We start from the raw sequence: 19237 nt of genomic DNA on the forward strand, positions 1-19237 counted from the left end.
ATACACGGTCACACTAGACTGAACAACCATGCCATCATAGTCAATTGACGTGACTATGCCAACCGAAATGTTTGGTCGAGTGGTAAAGGGTTTACTCTATGACACTGGAACCTTGGGTTCGAGGTCTATCAATAGCGTGTTTTTTTTTAATAGTTGAGAGAGATTATTTAGAGGGTTAGGTTAAGTACATTTAGGAAGGTAATCTCTACTTCTGTCTAGGCAAATGTGACCGAGGAAGAAGAGATTACCTTTTTAAAACTGATGTTGTAAAGTTATTCTGCACACGCTCAGAAACATGAGCATGCAGCAGAATTTAACAGCTGGGTAGGCTTACAAATACACCTTCACTCAATCAGCAACATTAACTCTTAACAGCAATTAGGTTAAGTTATTTTGAAATAAAATACAAAATAGTGACCTGTCATAGACGGTAATAATTATTTTGTTTATTAAAACATCAAAACCTAACTTCTTTTTATTTGTTCATTGTTATGTTTTTAATGCATACTTAACATCGAAAAATTACTGTACTTTGAAACCAATTCTTGTTGTAATTGTGTTACTTTACACACCGTTACATTAACAAGCTAAAAATAACGACATATTCTCTTTATAATTTGATTGTTGTTGTTCTTTTTGTAATATTACCTTTTGCAGAACAATTGTATCATATTGCTTGTTAAATGTATTTACAAATCTCTCTCCAAGTACAGAACACTGAAATTAAAACCTCCTTTTAGCTACAGACTACTTTGACAAAATGGCAATTACTTGCTTTGATTGCTGTTTGTTTGCACGATTTTTCAAAAATGTCAAGTTATCTTTATAATTGTTTTGTTTATAAATAGACCATGCCTATTGATTTTGAAGAAAAATCAATATGAGCGACGTATTTCGCTCATTAGAAATGCTTGTTACAACTGTACAACTATTAAAGAAATACTTTTATGATCTCTTTAAAAACCTATGTAACAACGTGTTGCTATTAACTATTACCAAATTAATTAACTTCAGTAGCACTAACATAACATAGTCAGGGAGACCAGTATGCACACTTTACCAATAACATTGAAAAGGGACTTGAAAACACTAATATTACCAGATCCAACTACCGATAACATTCAAACTCCAACGGACCTACCGAAAATAAAGAAATATAACATCTGACGCCAACACTTTGGAGAAACTTCACATCAGAAATAAACAGCGCGCCCGAGACGGAAAAGTCAGAAGACTATTCGGCGGAACGGCGTTACAAATTTAATCAAAAACTGATAAATTAGATTAAATCTATTGGATAGCACTTTCCATAGTGTGGATATCACTTTGTGACTTCATCACTGAAGTATCAGCTTGGTTAATACCTGGTTTGTTGATCTTGAATTTGGAAATGATAACAATTAGAGATTGTTTATACAGTTTCCTTACTGTCTTGTTCCGGGAATAGATAAAAGGGTTTAACATTGAATTTGAAAGAATGAGTAAGTCAACGATAAGGCACGGCCAAGTATTCATAAAAGATGCTTGATCTGGTGATTCGTTTATATACTCCTGGATACCTTTTGGCAGTAAACAAATAATAAATGCGATGACGATTGTGACAGTTGTTTTAGTAGCCTTTAGATCGAATGTGTTTATTTGTTTATCAGTACGTAAAGCTCTTTCTTTCATATGCCGCCGAGCTCGTACGAAAATATACGAGTAACAGAAAAACATAATCACAACGGATAATATCGTCATATTTATATTAAGATATGCAAGTACTAGAACGCCATAGATGTTATACATTTCTAAATGTCTGTCGCACATTGAGGTATAGTTTGAATCAAGAAGTAATTCAGCACCGAATGAGACCATGTTTGACGCACTGCCTACTACAAATCCAACAACGTTAACAATACAACATAGTTTGACAGCTCTACCAGCAGTCATCCAAACCATGTATCGAAGAGGGAACCGAATTGCAAACAATCTATCCGCGGTCATAAGCAGTAAGTTACTCAATGACATTGTTACCAGAACAACTACTGGCACAAAATAAAATACACTACACGAGTTTTGTTCCAGTAATTTAATTTTCCCGATAACTAAAGAAGGTATTCCAATCAAACCGGTCGTAAAGTCAACAAGTGCCAGAGATGCTGTAAATATGTAAATCGGCTTTTTAGCCAAAGATGAATTTCGGTAAACGGTGAAAAGAACCAAAAGGTTACCAAACGTTATTAGAAACATCAGTAAAAGCAGACAGATAATGAAAGTAATAAAGATTTCATCAGACGTGTAAGATTCTTCAGTTTTATTTAAAGCCTCCATCCTGACTAGCAACAAATTGATGACTAGAACAACATTTTCAGAATTGGAAGGAGGGAGGAAGGAATGATTATTCTGAGGGCGCACTTTCCAATAAAAATGAGTTTATTATCTTACTTAATAAGAGTATGTTATTCTATATTCTATTTCGAGACAAAATTGACCTTTCTGTGTACAGTGAATATTATATCATTTGTTTTTATTATAAATTTAATTCTATGAAAACGAAATATTAATTTGTTAGATATTACTTCGGTACTATAACATGAAGGTATCACTATGTTCTACTCATATTTTAATTCTTACTAATCTTTTATTTTATTACTTTTATTACATAACAAAATACTGAATTTTGTATAAACTATTCTTTTCTCATTACGTTCTTTATCCATTTCCGTAACGCTGAAATTCTGGTGTAAAATCCATATTTTCCCGGTTCTCCACAACCTTCACCCCAACTAACGATACCGGACAAGTACCATCGGCCTTCGTGGAAAACGGAAAATGGTCCACCACTGTCTCCATAGCACGCATCTGTTGTTTCCTGCGCGTATCCAGCACAAAACATGTTGCGCGTAATTTCAAATGTTGCATTTGTTGAAGCAATACACGTCCTCTGGCTAACGACAGGCACGTATATTTCATTCATGAACCGTGCATAAGTTATGTTACCGGTAATCATAGTAATCCCCCATCCGTTTACCCGACCAACTTTACGCGGTTTTATGATTTTCTTTGTTGGTAAGCATATAGGTCTGACGTAGTCAGTAAAGTTAGAAATTGGTGTTTCGAGTTTGATCATTGCTATATCAGAGTCCCAAGTACTCTGGTTGAAGTCTGGGTGCCTTACAATCTTGTCAATTGTGTAATTTTTTTCTTCAAACTCTTCAAATTCAGAGTCATGGTCAGCCACACGAATAAGAGTACTATTCTTGTGTTTTTCTTTCAAATTGACACAGTGTGCCGCTGTAACTATCCATTCCGAGTTCAAGATAGATCCTCCACAGATATCCTTTTGATAAGGAATATAGTAGAGGCGTACCATCCATGGTGCAGAACCTCTGGCCGCATCTCTTCCGTTTAACAACCGAATTCTGTTTTTGCCTCGATTTTTTTGCTCCTGTAATGCTTCCGGAGATGTAACGATTCCACATTCTATAAATTAAAATATAAATTGTAACCACATAGACGTAATCAGAGAGCAAAATACCCACCCGTCCTTAAGTTAAAAAAAAAGAAGTTAAATGAAAGTAGTGCATACATAATTTGCTTTATCATGTTTGTGATTTCAAAACTTGTGATGGTTATCTATATAGGCAAAAATTAACTATAATTTTATTTTTATTTATTTATTTGGAATTACATCTTTAGATCGGTGGCACACTTAGCACAAAGGTGCATCCTTCACAATAACAATATAAAATATAACAAATAAGGAAATACATACAGAAAAATATAAAGGCAAAAACAACTATCAACCCCTATCCTGGCGCCAGGTCAACTTATTCCGACAAAATATTAGGCAACACATTGCGTCCTAGTGAGAACTGTAATTAAATGGTTATTTATCAAATAATTTCAAATGATAAGCTGACCATGGTGAATGTTTCCTTTAGATTGTACGGTAAGAATAGCGGACTCCTCTTGAACACGGGCCATTACGGCGCATGTGTACTTTCCAGCGTCAGGTGGAGTAATTCCATTAATGAGTAATGTTCCATCTGGTAAAATATGTGTATGTTTGTTAGAGATAATGACGTCACCATCCTTTTCCCATACTATAGAATATAGATCGTCTGCTAGTAAACAACTAAACACAAGCGTATCTCCGGTATTGAGAGTTACGTCAGTTGGTTTTGTAATTAAATCTAAAAGAAAATAATTCAATAAATTATTGTATATAGATATATATTCATGAGTAATTATTAAGCTAATAATAATTACCGATATTAGATTATATATTCTGTGTTATACCTTCACATGATAATTCATTTCCTGACCAAGTACCGTCTAAACGACATACCCGTCTGACGTCACCAGATGTCTTCACGTGACCCTCCGTACATCGAAAGTTACATACTTGTCCATGTTTCCACAAACGATTGCAGTCCCCCTCGACATTGGCTGATGGTTGTAATGGCGGACACAGAGTTTCTAAATTGCGAATTAAATAAAAGGTAATTATTTAAATCAGCACTCTCGGTGAGTGGCCAAGCGGTTAAGACAGTGGAACCGTAATACCTTGCCATATTAACATCGGCAAGGGTTCAAGCCTCACTCGCTCCATGGTTCTGGTGGTAGAACAAGTCTTCTCCGAAAAGGACTATAAACCGTAGGTCCAGTGTACACATCTGGCTCATGTGCACTTTAAAGAACCTAGTACATCTTTCGAGATGAGTAGGAGGTTACCCCGGTGTACTAGTATAAACTTAGACACTGTCACTCATCAAGAGAGCCCCTTGATTGTCAGCATACGTTGTTTAGGGTCATCCTCTATAAATAAGGTGTAATACAAAATAAATAAATAACAAGGAAGAAGGCATTACGAACGAAATTTATTTTACTTTTTAGTATTTCATATTCATTTTTCTCATCAGTTGCATTGTCAAAAATACACAACTAACCTTCTAATATGACATTTGTTATCCACTTGAGAAATGCTGGGATTCTGGTGTAAAATCCATATTTTCCCGGTTGTCCACAGCCTTCACCCCAACTAACGATACCGAACAAATACCATCGGTTTTCATACAGAATAGAAAAAGGTCCACCACTGTCTCCCTGGCAGGCATCTTTTAGTTTCTGTTTATACCCGGCACAAAACATGTTGTCTGTAACATTATACTTTGTAGAAGAAATGCATTTTCTCTGGACAACGACAGGAACGTAAAATTCATTCATAAAGCGTGGTGTTGGACCATTTTCTCTGAGACGTCCCCATCCACTTACCCGGCCACGTTTTCTTGGTTTCATAATTCTTTCAGTCAGATTGTTTGTTGGTAAACATATAGGTCTGACGTAATGAGTAAAGTTAGAAATCGGTGTGTCAAGTTTGATCATTGCAATATCAGCGTCGTAAGTGTTATCATTGAAATCTGCATGTGTTACAATCGTCTTAATCCTGTAAAGCATTTCTTCGGATTCTATATATTCGGTGTCATGATCAGCCACATGAACAAGAGTATTCATCTTATTAACTTTAAACTCAGTAATACAGTGTGCTGCTGTGATTATCCATTTAGAGTTTACAATAGATCCACCGCAGAAATAACGGTCCTGAGAAACTTGATAGAGGCGTACCATCCATGGAGTGGAACCTCTAGAAGCTTCCCTTCCCCTTCTTCGATTTCCTTGGTCCAGCATTGCTTCTGGAGATGTTACACTTCCACATTCTATATAGATTATAAACAATTTCATGTATTTTGATATGATGATGATAAAGGTCAACATCAAGTAATAATATCTGAATTCATAACTGTGTAACGTTTGGTTAAAGTATGAGTTACCTGTGTCCGCTTCTAATGTCCACGGCAGGTCTTGTGCTGACGAACTCAACATCGTCAATGAGAGCAACCTTAAATAAGTACAAGAATAACTTTTTGCAAGACGTAATCCATAAATAACCTGAAGTGTTCTCTTTGATGTTTATTCAATAATAGGTGAAAATGACAGCAGTTCGGTCGTTATCAATATATTTGTCTCACTGTTTATTTTGAATTGTTCTTTGTATATTTTTTAGGCCTATTGTTTTTTTATGTATTTTTAGTCGCGTGGACGCGACTCTATAGTTCACTATGTCGGTCGGTCGGTCTGTCTGTCGGTCCGGTATCACTATGCGTTTTAGCACGCGACTTATGGCTGTTGGCCTTGTTTTAATTAGTTTTACAGTAGGCCTATATTTATAGGATGCACTATCGATTGGTTGGTGACAAAAAAAGTGTGATGTGCCCAGACATGGTAGTGATATATCTAAATATGGTAGTGATATAAGATAAGATAGTAAGATTTATAAAGCGCACATATGCTCAATGCGCTTGTGAAAACCATGAAAAATACTAACCATACTAAAACAACAACAAACAAACTAAAAACAGACCAATCGAACCCACATAACTGTGCACAGACCTGCCAGCAAATTACTCACAGGTGTTCTCAGTAATGTGGGTATCTAGCTAAACAATAACATTTCCAAAGGCAGCCGACAGTAGATGTGTCTTAAGCGCACTATGACACCATCATGTCCATATATAGGTACACCACATTCTTTTGTCACATAAAGTTTGATATAATGTAGACAAGACTTTACACACCTAACCCATTGTTGCCAGTGGAAAACATGCATTATCCGAGCACATTCCCATATTTTTTTTAAACGTTTTTAGTATTTTAAAAACAAAACTACTTACATTAAGTGTAGAAGTAAGTACATCATGAGGTTCGTTATTTCATTAACGAAAGATAACATCGAAAGTAAATCAATTCCCCCTTTTCGTCTTTAAAATAGCTATTTATCCGGATGCTCGACCGGATCGAACTATATCCCATGACTTTGTAGAGCATGTTGGTCTTGTGATTAAAGAACAATTTTCCAAATTGATTTTATTATAAAAGAAGCGACTTCCTTTACTGTACCCATAACAATGCCATATGACTGCAGTCGCGTGCTCAAGTAGTGTTTACCAACCAACCGACTGACGTAGTGAGCTGTCGCGTTGGCATGCACGCGACTAAAAACAGGAAGAAAGTAGGCGAACACTGCAGTAATCTTTCTCACATAATCACCATAGTTAGCATTAATAAGTATAAAATGTCATTTTTATGTAAATGCATTTTAGCTGATAATGAATATTAATTTAAATGCTCATTAAAACTCATTGGAAACTGAAATGTTAATAATACCGGTACATATTTACATTAACCAATCTTGTCAAATCTCTTGTTCATTTTTTAATGTATAATGCATAATTTAACACCTAGTTTGACACGTTTCATTGTTCTATTTATTTTGTAACTTTACATTAACAAACTAAAATAACTTCCGAATTAACATTAACAATTAATTTTATTTATTCCTTTGATTTGTATTAAATGTTATTATATTAGTTTTAAAAACTACGGTACTTTTTCAAAATCATTTTTTTTCTTTTGCAAATCTATTTAATTATAACAATACAACATATGGGGTTCATTTTTAATCTTAAGCTCTGTCCACACTATCAATCATTATGTGAGAAAAAAATGTGATGTGCCCAATATGAACATGATGATGTCATATGACTACCATATTTGGGCATATCACTACCATATTGGGCAAATCACAATTTGTTGTCAGTGTAGATAGAGCTTTAGTTCTCATCATTAAAAATGTCAATGTTATTAATACTTAGGTCTACTACATAATGTAGGCCTACTTCCCTATTGGGTAAAATCGCAGTTCAAGTTGCACTCAAATTTGTATCTGATTTGTTAATAGCTTATACCTACTGTTATTAATTTTATTTTACATTACAAAATTTTCCTTTAGTTAAGAATGAACAAAGTGTCTATTCTTCTTCCATTACGTTTTTAATCCAATCAACTACGGCTGGAATTCTGGTGTAAAATCCATATTTTCCCGGTTGTCCACAACCTTCACCCCAACTAACGATACCGAACAAATACCAACGGTTTTTATGCAACATGGAAAATGGTCCACCACTGTCTCCACGGCACGCATCTTTTATTATCTGTGCGTATCCAGCACAGAACATATTACTTGTCACTGTGAGCGTTGTTGAAGAAATACACTTTTTTTTGCCAACGATAGGCACGTAAATTTCATTCAGAAACTGTGGCCGTTGGTTATCACTGATGATTCCCCATCCATTTACCCGACCAAGTTGACGCGGTTTCATAATTCTTTCAGTTAGTTTGCTTGTTGGTAAGCATATAGGTCTGACGTAATCAGTAAAGTTAAAAATTGGTGTTTCGAGTTTGATCATAGCTATATCAGCGTCGAAAGTGCTAAAACTAAAGTGTGTGTGTGTAACAATCTTTTTAATTTTGTAAAGCTTTTCCTCCAACTCTTCATTGTAAACATCATGGTCAGCTACACGAATTAGGGTATTGTTTTTGTTAACTTCCAACCTCCTGCTCGTGACACAATTTGCCGCCGTGGCTATATTCAGAGTTCAAAATTGATCCTCCGCAGAAATCAAGTCTTTTGTGAATGTGGTAAAGGCGTACCATCCATGGCGCAGAGCCTCTGGCCGCATTATTTCCGTTCACCAATCGACCAAAGTTTTCATCTCGATATTTTTCCTCCAGAATTGCTTCTTTTGATGTAACATATCCACATTCTATCAAATTACATAGATTAAAGAAAGAACGACGATATAAATATATACATAAAAGGAGTTATTACTACGTAATTACTGTGAAAACAAATCTAAAATGGGACACCAAAATTACTACATGTATAATAATGTATGCTTTAAAGCTATATCCAGATATTTGTCTTAAAACTCGAAATGTTTACATTGTTATCTCAAAGTAAGTACTGTGTACACATATATTTCTATTACAGATGCTAACTAATAAACTCGATTTTAATAGGCTTTTGAGTGAGTAATTTCTAAAATATTTTTCCATAATAATTTTTGGCTCACCACCAAGACTTGACATGTCAGATTCAACAGTGAGAAACGCAGACTCTTCTTGGACACGAATCTGATCGTCTCCCATGACGACGCATGTGTACTTTCCAGCATCTGCACTAGTAATCTTTGTAATGATTATTCCTTCTCCTTTCAAAATATGTATATGTTCGTCTTTGGTTATTACGTCATCATCTTTTTCCCACTTTATAAAATGATTACCGTAGTCTATCGGCGTACAACTAAACACGTGATTGTCTCCGGCGTTTACAGTTGCGTTCATTGGCTTTGACCTTAAGAGATTGCCAAACGGTACTCCTGTAAAAATAAATGATACAAAAATGAATTATATTTATACTGTATTATAAAATGTAAAGGCATTCATTATAAAATACGTAGTAAAATCTATTTATTATGGTCCTTAAGTTAAACTGGAAACTGAGGAAATTCGGATGAGGCCCTCCGAAGACCCGCAGCCAGCAGTGCAGCGCCTACTAGATCAACACACCGGGAGGCGATCCCTTACTCTTTTCGTGGGGTCGTTCACTATACTATAGAGTGCCAAATTCAACTAACCATTTGTTTCTATTACGTTATTAATCCAATCTAGTAAGACTGGAATTCTGGTGAAAACTCCATATTTTCCCTGTAGGTCGCAACCTTCACCCCAACGAACGATACCGAACAAATACCACCGTTCTTCATACAATATAGCAAACGACCCACCATCATCTCCATAGCATGAGTCTGTTTCCTGTGCGTGTTCAATACATAACATATTACCTGTCACTGAACGCATTTTTGAAGAAATACACTTCTTTTTGCGAACGATGGGCAAATAAATTTCATTCATAAACCGTACTGTTGTGCCACCATTGTTGGTAAGACTTCCCCAACCGTTTACTCTTCCAAGTTTGTGCCTTTTTATAATTTGTTTGGTTTCGGTGTTTGTTGGTAAGCATATAGGTCTGACGTAGTCAGTAAAGACTGAAATTGGTGTTTCAAGTTTGATCATAGCTATATCAGGGCTTAAGGTGCTATACCTGAAATCTGTGTGTATAAAAATCTTCTCAATTCTATAGAATCTTTCGTCAGACTCTTCGTGGTAAGAATCATAGTCACCAACGAAAATTAAGGTATTAGTCTTATCAACATAACTTATGGTATCATTATTTTCATTATATTTGAATGTTTTCTTGAGACAATATGCCGATGTGACTATCCATTCCGAGTTTAAAATAGATCCTCCGCAGACATATCGTCTTTGAGGTATATGGTAGATGCGTACCACCCATGGCGCGGAACCTCTAGTCGCATTTCTTTCGTTCACCAAAGGAAAGCTGTCTTCATCTCGATTGTTTTACTCTAGCAATGCTTCTTGTGATGTAACAATTCCACATTCTATGAGAAAATAAAAATCATATATCACTAAAACTATTAGGTAGCGAAAGTGTGGTAGCCTACGTATTTCAGATCACTGCACATTGACCAACTCCTAACAACCGTCAGCGCATTTAACACTGTTCTATGTCCCTCCTTTGGTGGTGGTACTACTGGTGCTGTGTATTCTGGAATAGAAGGAAGATACACAGAAACAGCCAGCCTAAATTTCAGTAATAGCTTACGTTTATTTTTTTAAAGTATCTAGTACTAGTTTTATTAAAATTAATTAATCTCCTCACAAACCTGTAAATTCGCATAGTAATTCACTTCCTGACCAAGTACCGTCAAGTTGACATACACGTCTGACGTCACCAGATATCCTCAGGTGACCCTCAGAACATCGAAAGTCACATACTTGTCCAGGTTTTTTCAAACGATTGCAGTCCCCCTCGACATTGTCTGATGTTTCTAATGGCGGACACGGAATTTCTAAATGAATATGAAAAAGTTAAATAAGAAATATTTAGGACTACATCAACGAGAAAGAAGAATTACGAACCAGAATGATTTACATTTTTAGTTTATACATTATACATACACTTATTCTTCTTACTTGCAATAATCATGTTATAATTTGCATTATAAAATACACAACTAACCTTCTTCTATCAATAAGTTATTAATCCAATCGAAAAATGCTGGAATTCTGGTGTAAAATCCATATTTCCCCGGTCGTCCGCAACCTTCACCCCAACTAACGATCCCAAACAAATACCAACGGCCATCGTGCAAAATGGAAAAAGGTCCACCACTGTCTCCCTGGCAGGCATCTTTGAGTTTCTGTTTATACCCGGCACAAAACATGTTGTCTGTCACAGTATCCGTTGTTGAAGAAATGCAATTTCTCTGGCCTACGATAGGTATATAGACTTCATTCATAAACCGTGGTCTTGGGCCATTTTCCCTAAGGTCTCCCCATCCACTTACCCGGCCATGTTTTCTTGGTTTCATAATTCTTTCAGTCAGATTGTTTGTTGGTAAGCATATAGGTCTGACGTAATGAGTAAAATTAGAAATCGGTGTGTCAAGTTTGATCATTGCAATATCAGCGTCGTAAGTGGCATCATTAAAATCTGCGTGTGTTACAATCTTCTCAATGTTATAAAACCTTTCTTCGGATTCTTTCAATTCAGAGTCATAATCAGCCACATAAATACGAGTGTTGTGCTTAGTAGCCTTGAATACAGTAATACAGTGTGCTGCTGTGATTATCCATTTAGAGTTTACAATAGACCCACCGCAGAAATAACGTCCCAGAGGAATATGGTAAAGGCGTACCATCCATGGAGCGGAACCTCTAGCAGCTACCACTCCGGCCACCACCCGTGAGTTGTCTTCTTGCTCCAGTAGGCCTATTGCTTCTGGAGATCTGACAATTCCACATTCTGATAAAAATAGATAATAATCTAATGTAGGGCTAGTAGTACAGTGCAGAACACAAAACACAAACCTGAATCATAACAATGTTTTAGTTTAAAATCTTTAATGTTTTGTTTACATCATGTAATGATTACCTGTGTCCACTCCTAATGTCCATAGCAGGTCTTGTGTTGATGAACTTGTCACCGTCAATGATAGGAAACTTGATTGATATATGAATAAAAGAAAGAACAATTGATAACAATGTTAAGAATGTCATTCAGGATTGATTCTCTGTCGTAGAAATTCAACTAAAGAACTGCTCGCGGGACCAAGTTATATGGCTTCCTGAAAGGTGCGCCGATCGAAAGTATCTAGCAATTTGCCTTACACACACTTCAGAACTATAATAACTATGTTTTCATTGGGTGTTAGGAGTTATAAACATAGTATACATTATCCGAGCACCATCATATTTCAGAAATGTTAATACAAAATAACAAAAATAACATTTATGCCTACTTACATTAATGGTAGAAGTAAGTACATCTTGCGAATTCTATAACATCATTTACGAAATTAAAACATTATTTACTAAGTTAAGACCTTGAAATGAGTAAAATCCTGTTTTGCTATAATAGCAGGAAATAATACAGGCCGGGCCTATAGGCAATATACGGATATTGTCCGGATATTGGCGTTCAATCTTTTACAACCTGGCGCGATCTCACTTTCAATAATTGTTAAATGAATTTCAGACACGGAACAAAACACTAACATTTGTAAGTAAAACAAAGAATCGGTAGGCTTTTAACATATAAATATAGGCCTATAATACACATCCTAATTATTGCTTATTATCTCCAAATTAAACACTCAAACGACTATAAGATGTTTCTGTGATGCATGTGGATTGAATTTTTTTTAGTGAAGAAAAAAGAACTACAGCTAAACTGCTAAAAACTGGGATTTCACAATCTGAAATAATATGTATTCATTATTATTCTTGTTATTTTACACCATCAGCGCCTCATGCTTACCCACGCCCTCTATCTTGCAATAACAAAAACACGTGTTTAGGCTCCCGGCGCCGCCACCAGTCGTCAGAAATCAAACCACTAGGAGAAAAGCGGCTGAGATGAGAGCGCATCAGCGGCTAGGTAAGTTCGAGCGAGAAAATAGGCCTAGCTCAAGTACTTTTATTATTTATGTTATTTTAAATATAATAATGTTGAATGTACCGATTATATCGATTCGGCTAAATTAACAGGCTGACTAGCTTGGATTCTCGCCTAGCTAGGCTAGGTTAAGTCTAGCAAGTTACATGTAGGCCTAGCCTATGACTAGTAGTAGTCTACTCTCTAGCTAGGTTCCCCAGCCATGCATGGCCGAATTTTTTAATGCCTCTCTAGCAGGACATCTACTACTAGCTAGGTATTTATAATATATATTATGTAAACTATAGGCTAGTAATAGTATATACAGTCTAGGGCGAAGACTGTCTATGCCTACTACTAGATAATATTAATAATTGTATTATGTGCAGGGCTGGGAATCTGGTTTGGTGTTTAAAAATAAAATAATTTATTTCTTAATGTATGAACTTTAAGAAAGTTTGAAAAAAACGACTCATTCCTGTTGTTGCACACTGTGTTTTTTAATTACCTTTTTTAATTTATGAATTTCTAATAACCAGTTTGTTTGCCAACTTCTATTGACTGTATGCGGCGTGTATTGTAGTACATCAGTTATGGATAATCTTATGATCCAGCTGTTACCTGTATCTAAAGACAGTGGAGATTTATCGCAACCTCCGACAAGTGCTGAAGAATATCTACGAAGAGTAAGGTACTATTTAATTATCAGGTTTCTCACCAGGAATTTGGTTAAGATTTGTGGTAATTGAAAAAAGAATAGTAGCCTACATAAGAAAACATTTAAGAGTGGTGGTAGGTCCTTTAAAACACTGTACCTCCCTTTTTATATAGTGGAAACATCGTCTTTACTTTTTTATCTACAGACTGGAGGCTCAAGCTTGTCCGGACATTGCTGTTGCCAACTTAGAACCTGGGTTATTAACAAATAAACAAACAAATGTTGTTTCTAATGTAAGTAAAGGTCTGTCTACATTATCAAACTAGTTTGACAAAAAAGTTTGATATGCCCAAATATGGTAGTGATATGATGTCATTGTGTCCATATATGGGCACATCACATTTATTTGTCTCATAAAGTTTGACAGTGTAGTGCATTGAAGGGGCAGAGACTGATCGTTTTGGAACTAGAAACCCTTTAATCTGGCCGAGCTCAGCATCCTGTAGTTAGATTGTCTTAATATATAATAAATAAATATATAAACAATTAATGTATTTAAATCAAACGTTTTCTTCATGCAAAGGCCTGATCAATCCGTCTATGCATACTCACTAATAAAACCATAAGAACGTATGTATTATTACTATAAGAAGATACACAGTATAACATATTATCTATTAATTTCATAATTGCAGTTATCTGGTTTTATTCCTGCACCTAGAGGATTTTCTCCAAGTGTCCAGTGGCAACTAAAGGAAGCATCCAATTTTGCTGTCCTCCGTCAAAAAATAAATCAAGAGCGAGAGAAATTATTGAACACAACAGAGAATCAACCAGCACTCGTTAGTAATATTACCATTGTCATATGTAGCATACATTGTGTTAGTTGGGAGGTGATGTGTTGACTTAACACCAGGCATAGGGTTTGGCCAAAATAGGACTTAAAACCAGCTGTATATAATGCATTATACAGTAGAACCCCTCCTTTGGGACACACCTATTAAGGGGACACTTTTCCATCACAGCCAACACCTATTTAGGGGACACTTCTATTAAGGGGGAATGAAGGTGTCCCCTTAATAGGGGTTGTACTGTATACATTTTTGGTAGAGGATTAAAATTTTGTAGCATTTTAGTTTAACCAAAAAAAGTAAATGTGTATATTATTTTGTTGATTATTCACTGTAATATTTTGTTTACAGCCACAACCAAATGATGAATCTAAATGGTGCAAACTGTGTCTGGGAAACAAAGCAGAACAACTTCTGAAGGCCAAGCGTGGTGTGTCCAGTACAACAACAGACACTGACATGCAAGGTGTCCTACCCCTTTTTAGCATAGTAGCAGCTATGAAACAGGTGAAGGTTTAATCAGAGATTTACCTGATGGTTATTGGTGATTCGAACTAAAGAAATCACCTATTGTGAATGCCATCAACCCTCTGGTGGTCACGTAATGTCAACTATGCTATACTACTGTACAATACACTTTAGGAAGCATAAGCCCAAATCTGTGCACATATTTTAACATGCATTGTGTTTGGTTTTTAGAGTACTGTCATTAAAATACTTGAGTTTCACATTGGGTGGCTTCAGACTCTAGGCTTGGGCCCTAAACAAGGCCAGTGGTTATATGCACTACTAGCCTGCCTACAGAAGCCCCTGGACCCAGACGCTCATTCAATGCTACGGACGCTAGCAAGACAGTGTGCTGCCCTCAGGGCCTCATTGGTGAGTACTATGTCATTTTATCTTTTGGTTTGTGCCATTTTGCACCAAGCTGCTGGTCTATTAATAAATTTGTTTAACGAAAGACAGTTTGAATTTAATAGAAGAATTATTTTGGCGTTTTGCAGGAAACTATAGATGATGACCGACTTCCCGCATTAAATCTTCTGATTACGCTAGTTGCTAGGTATTTTGACCAAACAGATCTAGCCGATGACAGATGATGATGGCTATTAAACTTCAGGATAAGTAATACAGCAGCGTGATCTATTGTTATTTGACGAACAGATTATAGCCGCAACATCAATTAAAGTTGTGTTTGCTGCCGGGTTTGGCATTTAGAGAATATAGCTCTGCACTACAAGTCGATAGCTTGCAAGATTAGAAAGATCTATCTAAAGTGCATATTTCCTGAAATATACAGTGGAGAAAAGACTCCGATTCTATTTGATAGAATGCATTTTGAAGGAAGAAGAACTATTATTAAATAATGTATTGATATATTTTTATTCATCTATATATTTATTGACAGATAAATTGATATATTGACATTGGTTTATATCGATAGTCTGAATTGTCTATTTCTCAGTGTAGCCTTTATCGGCTGGACCTATCGTAAGTGGCCACTTCCCACAAACAAACACTTTGCTTGTCCAATTACAGGGGGTACCACTGTTGCATGGTGATCACCATCTTGTCTTTTCAGATACAGTCTCCTAATATTGTAGACACCAAAAGTATCTTTTCTAACACTTTCGAAGTAAGACGACATTGGTTTATATAGATAGTCTGAATTTTCATTATTTTAGAAGTAAGAAGAATATCTCATCTCTTCAGATACAATTAGCAAAACTGAAGAAATTCCAATTTCATGTTGGCATCTTTAAACCAAGTAGCTGCATACTTCTTTGGAAATAACGAGGCAGTGGAACGGTGACATGAAGATCTCCAGAAGGTCGTTTAATGAACAGTTGATGGAAGTGTAGATGAAGAGGCATATTGGCTGTTTTACTGGCTGTTAAATTCATTGCTTCTCTCAACATTTTTGGCAACTTCTGCAAGACAATGGCATTTTTAAAAATGTTTGTCATCGTGAAGTGTGAATAGCAATGCAACACATTATTATAACGCTTTCTGTTAGTTAATGAATCGATACTGTACCTGAGGTCCTGGTTTGGCTTGTAGTGGATCAATAAGAACAGGTACACCAAGAACAGACTGCACACGATTAGAGTACAGATGGTCACCTAGTATACAACACAGCATTGATGTGCTATGTACCTGTAGCTGATGCTTGTATGCTGCAAACAAATTTAACAATTTTTAAATTATCTCCCAATTTTCTTTTTCATATTTCATCGTCATAAAGTTTTTCGGTTTAACAGTTATCAAAGACACTTGCCTTTCTCAGGCCACATTTCTATGAGGGCGCAGTTCAGTTGTCGGTTGTGTTCTAGTACCTTGTACTCCATTTTCGTTTTCTTGGTGTCCTGTCGCATTAAACTTGCCTTGCTGAAATCAGATTTAATGACTGTCTGCGAAATATTCAACATATGAGGAAAATATTTAATTAAATTAGAACAACCAAACAATAAAAACAGATAATCGCAACCCATGGACGATAGGTTGACCTGTAATTTTAAGGTATGATTACCATTAATTCTTCATCGATGACCTCTTGTCCTACATGCAGTAATTGCAAACCTGAACAACAACAAAAAAACCAAGACCGTATTAAATATATACTTATTTTCATCATTATTTGTCACTTTGGGTTAAGAGTGGTTGGGTTGGGTCAATACAAACTGTGACATCCTACATCCAAGTAGGAAGATCTACAAACACCTAACAGCGAATTAAATTTCTTCAACCAGCTCAATTTCAGGGTTTTTTTTGTTATGTATATACTGAAATAGAGCGAATAAATAATTAAATTTCTTTTAATTTGCAAGAAACCGTGTTTACCTTGATTATGTTCTGGTATTCCAACTGTTAGACCACTAAGACAAAAGAACAATACAAATGTATTTTTTAAAATAATGAAATCATTTTAGGACTAATTGAGTTAAAAAAAAACTCTACATAATTCATTTGCATAAAAAAACTTACATATATTGCCGTTTAACCCCTGATCTTTTTGACGCATCAACTATGTCTCTGTTTATTTTGTTTGCTGTCATTTTGTCCTCAGCTAAGAGAATAATGCCTGAAGTTTCTCTAAATAAGAAAATATAAGCTCTGTCTACACTATCAAACTAGTTTGAAAAAAAAAGTGTGATGTACCCAAATATTATAGCGATATCCCCAAATATGGTAGTGATATGATATCATTGTGTCCATATATGGGCATAAATACTGGATATCATGTCAAATGAATTAACCCCAAAGCTATATTGTGGTGGGCTGTCCTTACTTTTCAGGTGCACTTATTAGACAAGCATTAGGACTGTTTATACAATCAGCTACATCGTGCATGACATCCATCAGTGAGAACTGGCCATCTTTTGTTTTACCTGATACGGACAAGCCAGCCGGTTTACTTAACACCAATAATCCATCTATTGGGGGAAAAAAAGAGATTACATTTTTTTTTGAGAGAGAGATACAACCGTGCACTAGGTCAGGATTGAACCCTGGACCTTGGGATTGGCAGGCAAGCATGTTAACCACCAAGCTACATCTCTACGAATTATAATTTATATGTACATGCACAGAATTCTGAAACTACTCAACCCAAATGTTCTCTTCCCTCAGTTGAAGATGCGGAAAATCAAATACACCCTCGCTCACTTTAAGTGTCTTTTAATTAAACTACAGTATTTACAAAATGTACCTTCTTTGAACAACAAACTGTCCACTAAGACTTTTATCAGTGAATCTCGGCTAATGTTATTGACATTTAGGACACCAGACTTTGAGAAGATATTTTTCTTGGGTTTGGGGGTTATTACTGCTATGCCTTCCTGTTGCTCAGTCACCAAACTTGGAGAGGAACTAAGCTGTCGAAAGTGGAAAAATCTGCCATGAACTTTTACAGATTTAAGCAATTGCGTGAAAGACATCTGAAATTGATTTTTGTAAAAAAGATAGGATTATATAAATAAATAGAATTGTAATTGTAACGCTTAAAGATGGATAATTGTCCCCCAAAAACATGAAACAATGAAGATTAATTAAATCAGACTTTGAATAAGTTATTTTGTAGTTTTACTAAAGTTAATCACTTCCGTAGAAAATAATGTTTTCACTTATAAAATAACATAATAAATGGTTAAATTCAACCAAAATCCATTGGCTGGCAGCAAATTTGAACATTTTTTGGTACTGTTGTTTCAGGTAAATAATTTTTCGATCCAATTTTTGGTCAAATAAAAATGGCATATTCAACAAAAAAAAAGTTTTATTATTCAGGAGGACAATACATCTTTATAAGTATATCTATCCATTTGAGAATCTAGGCCTTGCCTTACTCTCTCTTCTGGGCTTGTAAATGTAAAGCCTTCTTATCGACGTACCGACTAGCTAGGCTAGGCTGGCCTAAGTTGGTAGGGCCTAGCTAGGAAGTTGAGCTTCCTCTCTGTGCTATATAGTAACTAATTCAGAATAATATACTAGCACAAAATAGCATCACCCTCGGTATTATTAATATATGATTAATAAACAAATGATACAAATAAGATAAACTTGTTTACTTTACTTAAATTTTAATTGATCAACACACGTTGTTTTCCAAGTTACGCTTGAATGAGCACGCTAGGTATGAACCGTCAATAGAGCAATAATTGAAACTGTCCGATCCTAAGAAAATGTGTTTGTCGCCCTCTATATTATTGTTTTTATTTTATTTTAAATATTTATTTAGTATTATTGTTTTCTCATGTTCTTTCTATCATGACGTCATCAGTAATGAAAGTATCCTACCAATCAACTACAGTTTCTTTTTTTTGT

The 19237-nt window shown here is 35.6% G+C and overlaps 4 protein-coding genes and 1 pseudogene across 6 annotated transcripts; 1 reads left to right on the plus strand and 4 right to left on the minus strand.

Moving 5' to 3' along the window:
• Positions 1–1196: 1196 nt before the first annotated feature.
• Positions 1197–2314, minus strand: LOC144855364 (adenosine receptor A2b-like). Its single transcript, XM_078713202.1, has one exon. It carries the CDS (start codon positions 2311–2313, stop codon positions 1291–1293), a length of 1023 nt encoding a protein of 340 aa, XP_078569328.1. The 5' UTR covers position 2314; the 3' UTR covers positions 1197–1290.
• Positions 2315–2662: 348 nt separating this feature from the next.
• LOC144855224 (transmembrane protease serine 9-like) lies at positions 2663–10302 on the minus strand (annotated as a pseudogene). Its single transcript, XR_013614768.1, has 7 exons — positions 9522–10302; positions 8958–9263; positions 7857–8648; positions 4935–5946; positions 4285–4464; positions 3906–4178; positions 2663–3465 (listed from the first exon to the last, which is right to left on the minus strand). The product of XR_013614768.1 is annotated as a transmembrane protease serine 9-like (transcript).
• On the minus strand, positions 10191–12337 carry LOC144855359 (coagulation factor IX-like). The gene is made up of 5 exons (XM_078713197.1): positions 12274–12337; positions 11903–11970; positions 10988–11773; positions 10632–10817; positions 10191–10346 (listed from the first exon to the last, which is right to left on the minus strand). The coding sequence occupies exons 1-5, from the start codon at positions 12294–12296 to the stop codon at positions 10306–10308; spliced, it is 1104 nt and encodes a 367-aa protein (XP_078569323.1). The 5' UTR covers positions 12297–12337; the 3' UTR covers positions 10191–10305.
• Positions 12338–12397: 60 nt separating this feature from the next.
• LOC144855365 (gem-associated protein 2-like) lies at positions 12398–15848 on the plus strand. The gene is made up of 7 exons (XM_078713203.1): positions 12398–12907; positions 13444–13595; positions 13768–13855; positions 14258–14404; positions 14765–14920; positions 15113–15292; positions 15418–15848. Exons 2-7 carry the CDS (start codon positions 13498–13500, stop codon positions 15511–15513), a joined length of 765 nt encoding a protein of 254 aa, XP_078569329.1. The 5' UTR covers positions 12398–12907; positions 13444–13497; the 3' UTR covers positions 15514–15848.
• LOC144855362 (mitochondrial mRNA pseudouridine synthase RPUSD3-like) lies at positions 15797–19042 on the minus strand. Of its 2 annotated transcripts, none has more exons than XM_078713201.1 (9): positions 18982–19042; positions 18123–18351; positions 17703–17847; positions 17399–17506; positions 17255–17289; positions 16944–16993; positions 16692–16824; positions 16451–16590; positions 15797–16344 (listed from the first exon to the last, which is right to left on the minus strand). In XM_078713201.1, exons 2-9 carry the CDS (start codon positions 18349–18351, stop codon positions 16159–16161), a joined length of 1026 nt encoding a protein of 341 aa, XP_078569327.1. In that variant the 5' UTR covers positions 18982–19042; the 3' UTR covers positions 15797–16158. The 2 variants fall into 2 exon arrangements, with proteins under 2 accessions (XP_078569327.1, XP_078569326.1); XM_078713200.1 differs by having other exon boundaries at positions 18987–19040.
• Positions 19043–19237: the final 195 nt, after the last annotated feature.

Source organism: Antedon bifida, chromosome 11 (genome assembly GCF_963402885.1).
Source record: "Antedon bifida chromosome 11, ecAntBifi1.1, whole genome shotgun sequence".
NCBI lineage: Eukaryota > Metazoa > Echinodermata > Crinoidea > Comatulida > Antedonidae > Antedon > Antedon bifida.

Excerpts from the sequence above, each read along its gene's own strand:
- LOC144855365 (XM_078713203.1), top strand. The coding sequence starts at position 13,498 with ATGGATAATCTTATGATCCAGCTGTTACCTGTATCTAAAGACAGTGGA. Across the intron at positions 13,856-14,257 it reads AAACAAATGTTGTTTCTAAT|TTATCTGGTTTTATTCCTGC; the intron begins GTAAGTAAAGGT and ends TCATAATTGCAG. Across the intron at positions 14,405-14,764 it reads CAGAGAATCAACCAGCACTC|CCACAACCAAATGATGAATC; the intron begins GTTAGTAATATT and ends TTTTGTTTACAG.
- LOC144855362 (XM_078713201.1), bottom strand. The coding sequence starts at position 18,351 with ATGTCTTTCACGCAATTGCTTAAATCTGTAAAAGTTCATGGCAGATTT. Across the intron at positions 17,848-18,122 it reads CAGTTTGTTGTTCAAAGAAG|ATGGATTATTGGTGTTAAGT; the intron begins GTACATTTTGTA and ends TTCCCCCAATAG. Across the intron at positions 16,825-16,943 it reads TCATCGATGAAGAATTAATG|ACAGTCATTAAATCTGATTT; the intron begins GTAATCATACCT and ends AATATTTCGCAG.
- LOC144855359 (XM_078713197.1), bottom strand. The coding sequence starts at position 12,296 with ATGTACTTACTTCTACCATTAAT. Across the intron at positions 11,971-12,273 it reads TACTTACTTCTACCATTAAT|TTTCCTATCATTGACGGTGA; the intron begins GTAAGTAGGCAT and ends ATATCAATCAAG. Across the intron at positions 10,347-10,631 it reads ATTACTATGCGAATTTACAG|AATGTGGAATTGTTACATCA; the intron begins GTTTGTGAGGAG and ends ATTTTCTCATAG.
- LOC144855364 (XM_078713202.1), bottom strand. The coding sequence starts at position 2,313 with ATGGAGGCTTTAAATAAAACTGAAGAATCTTACACGTCTGATGAAATC.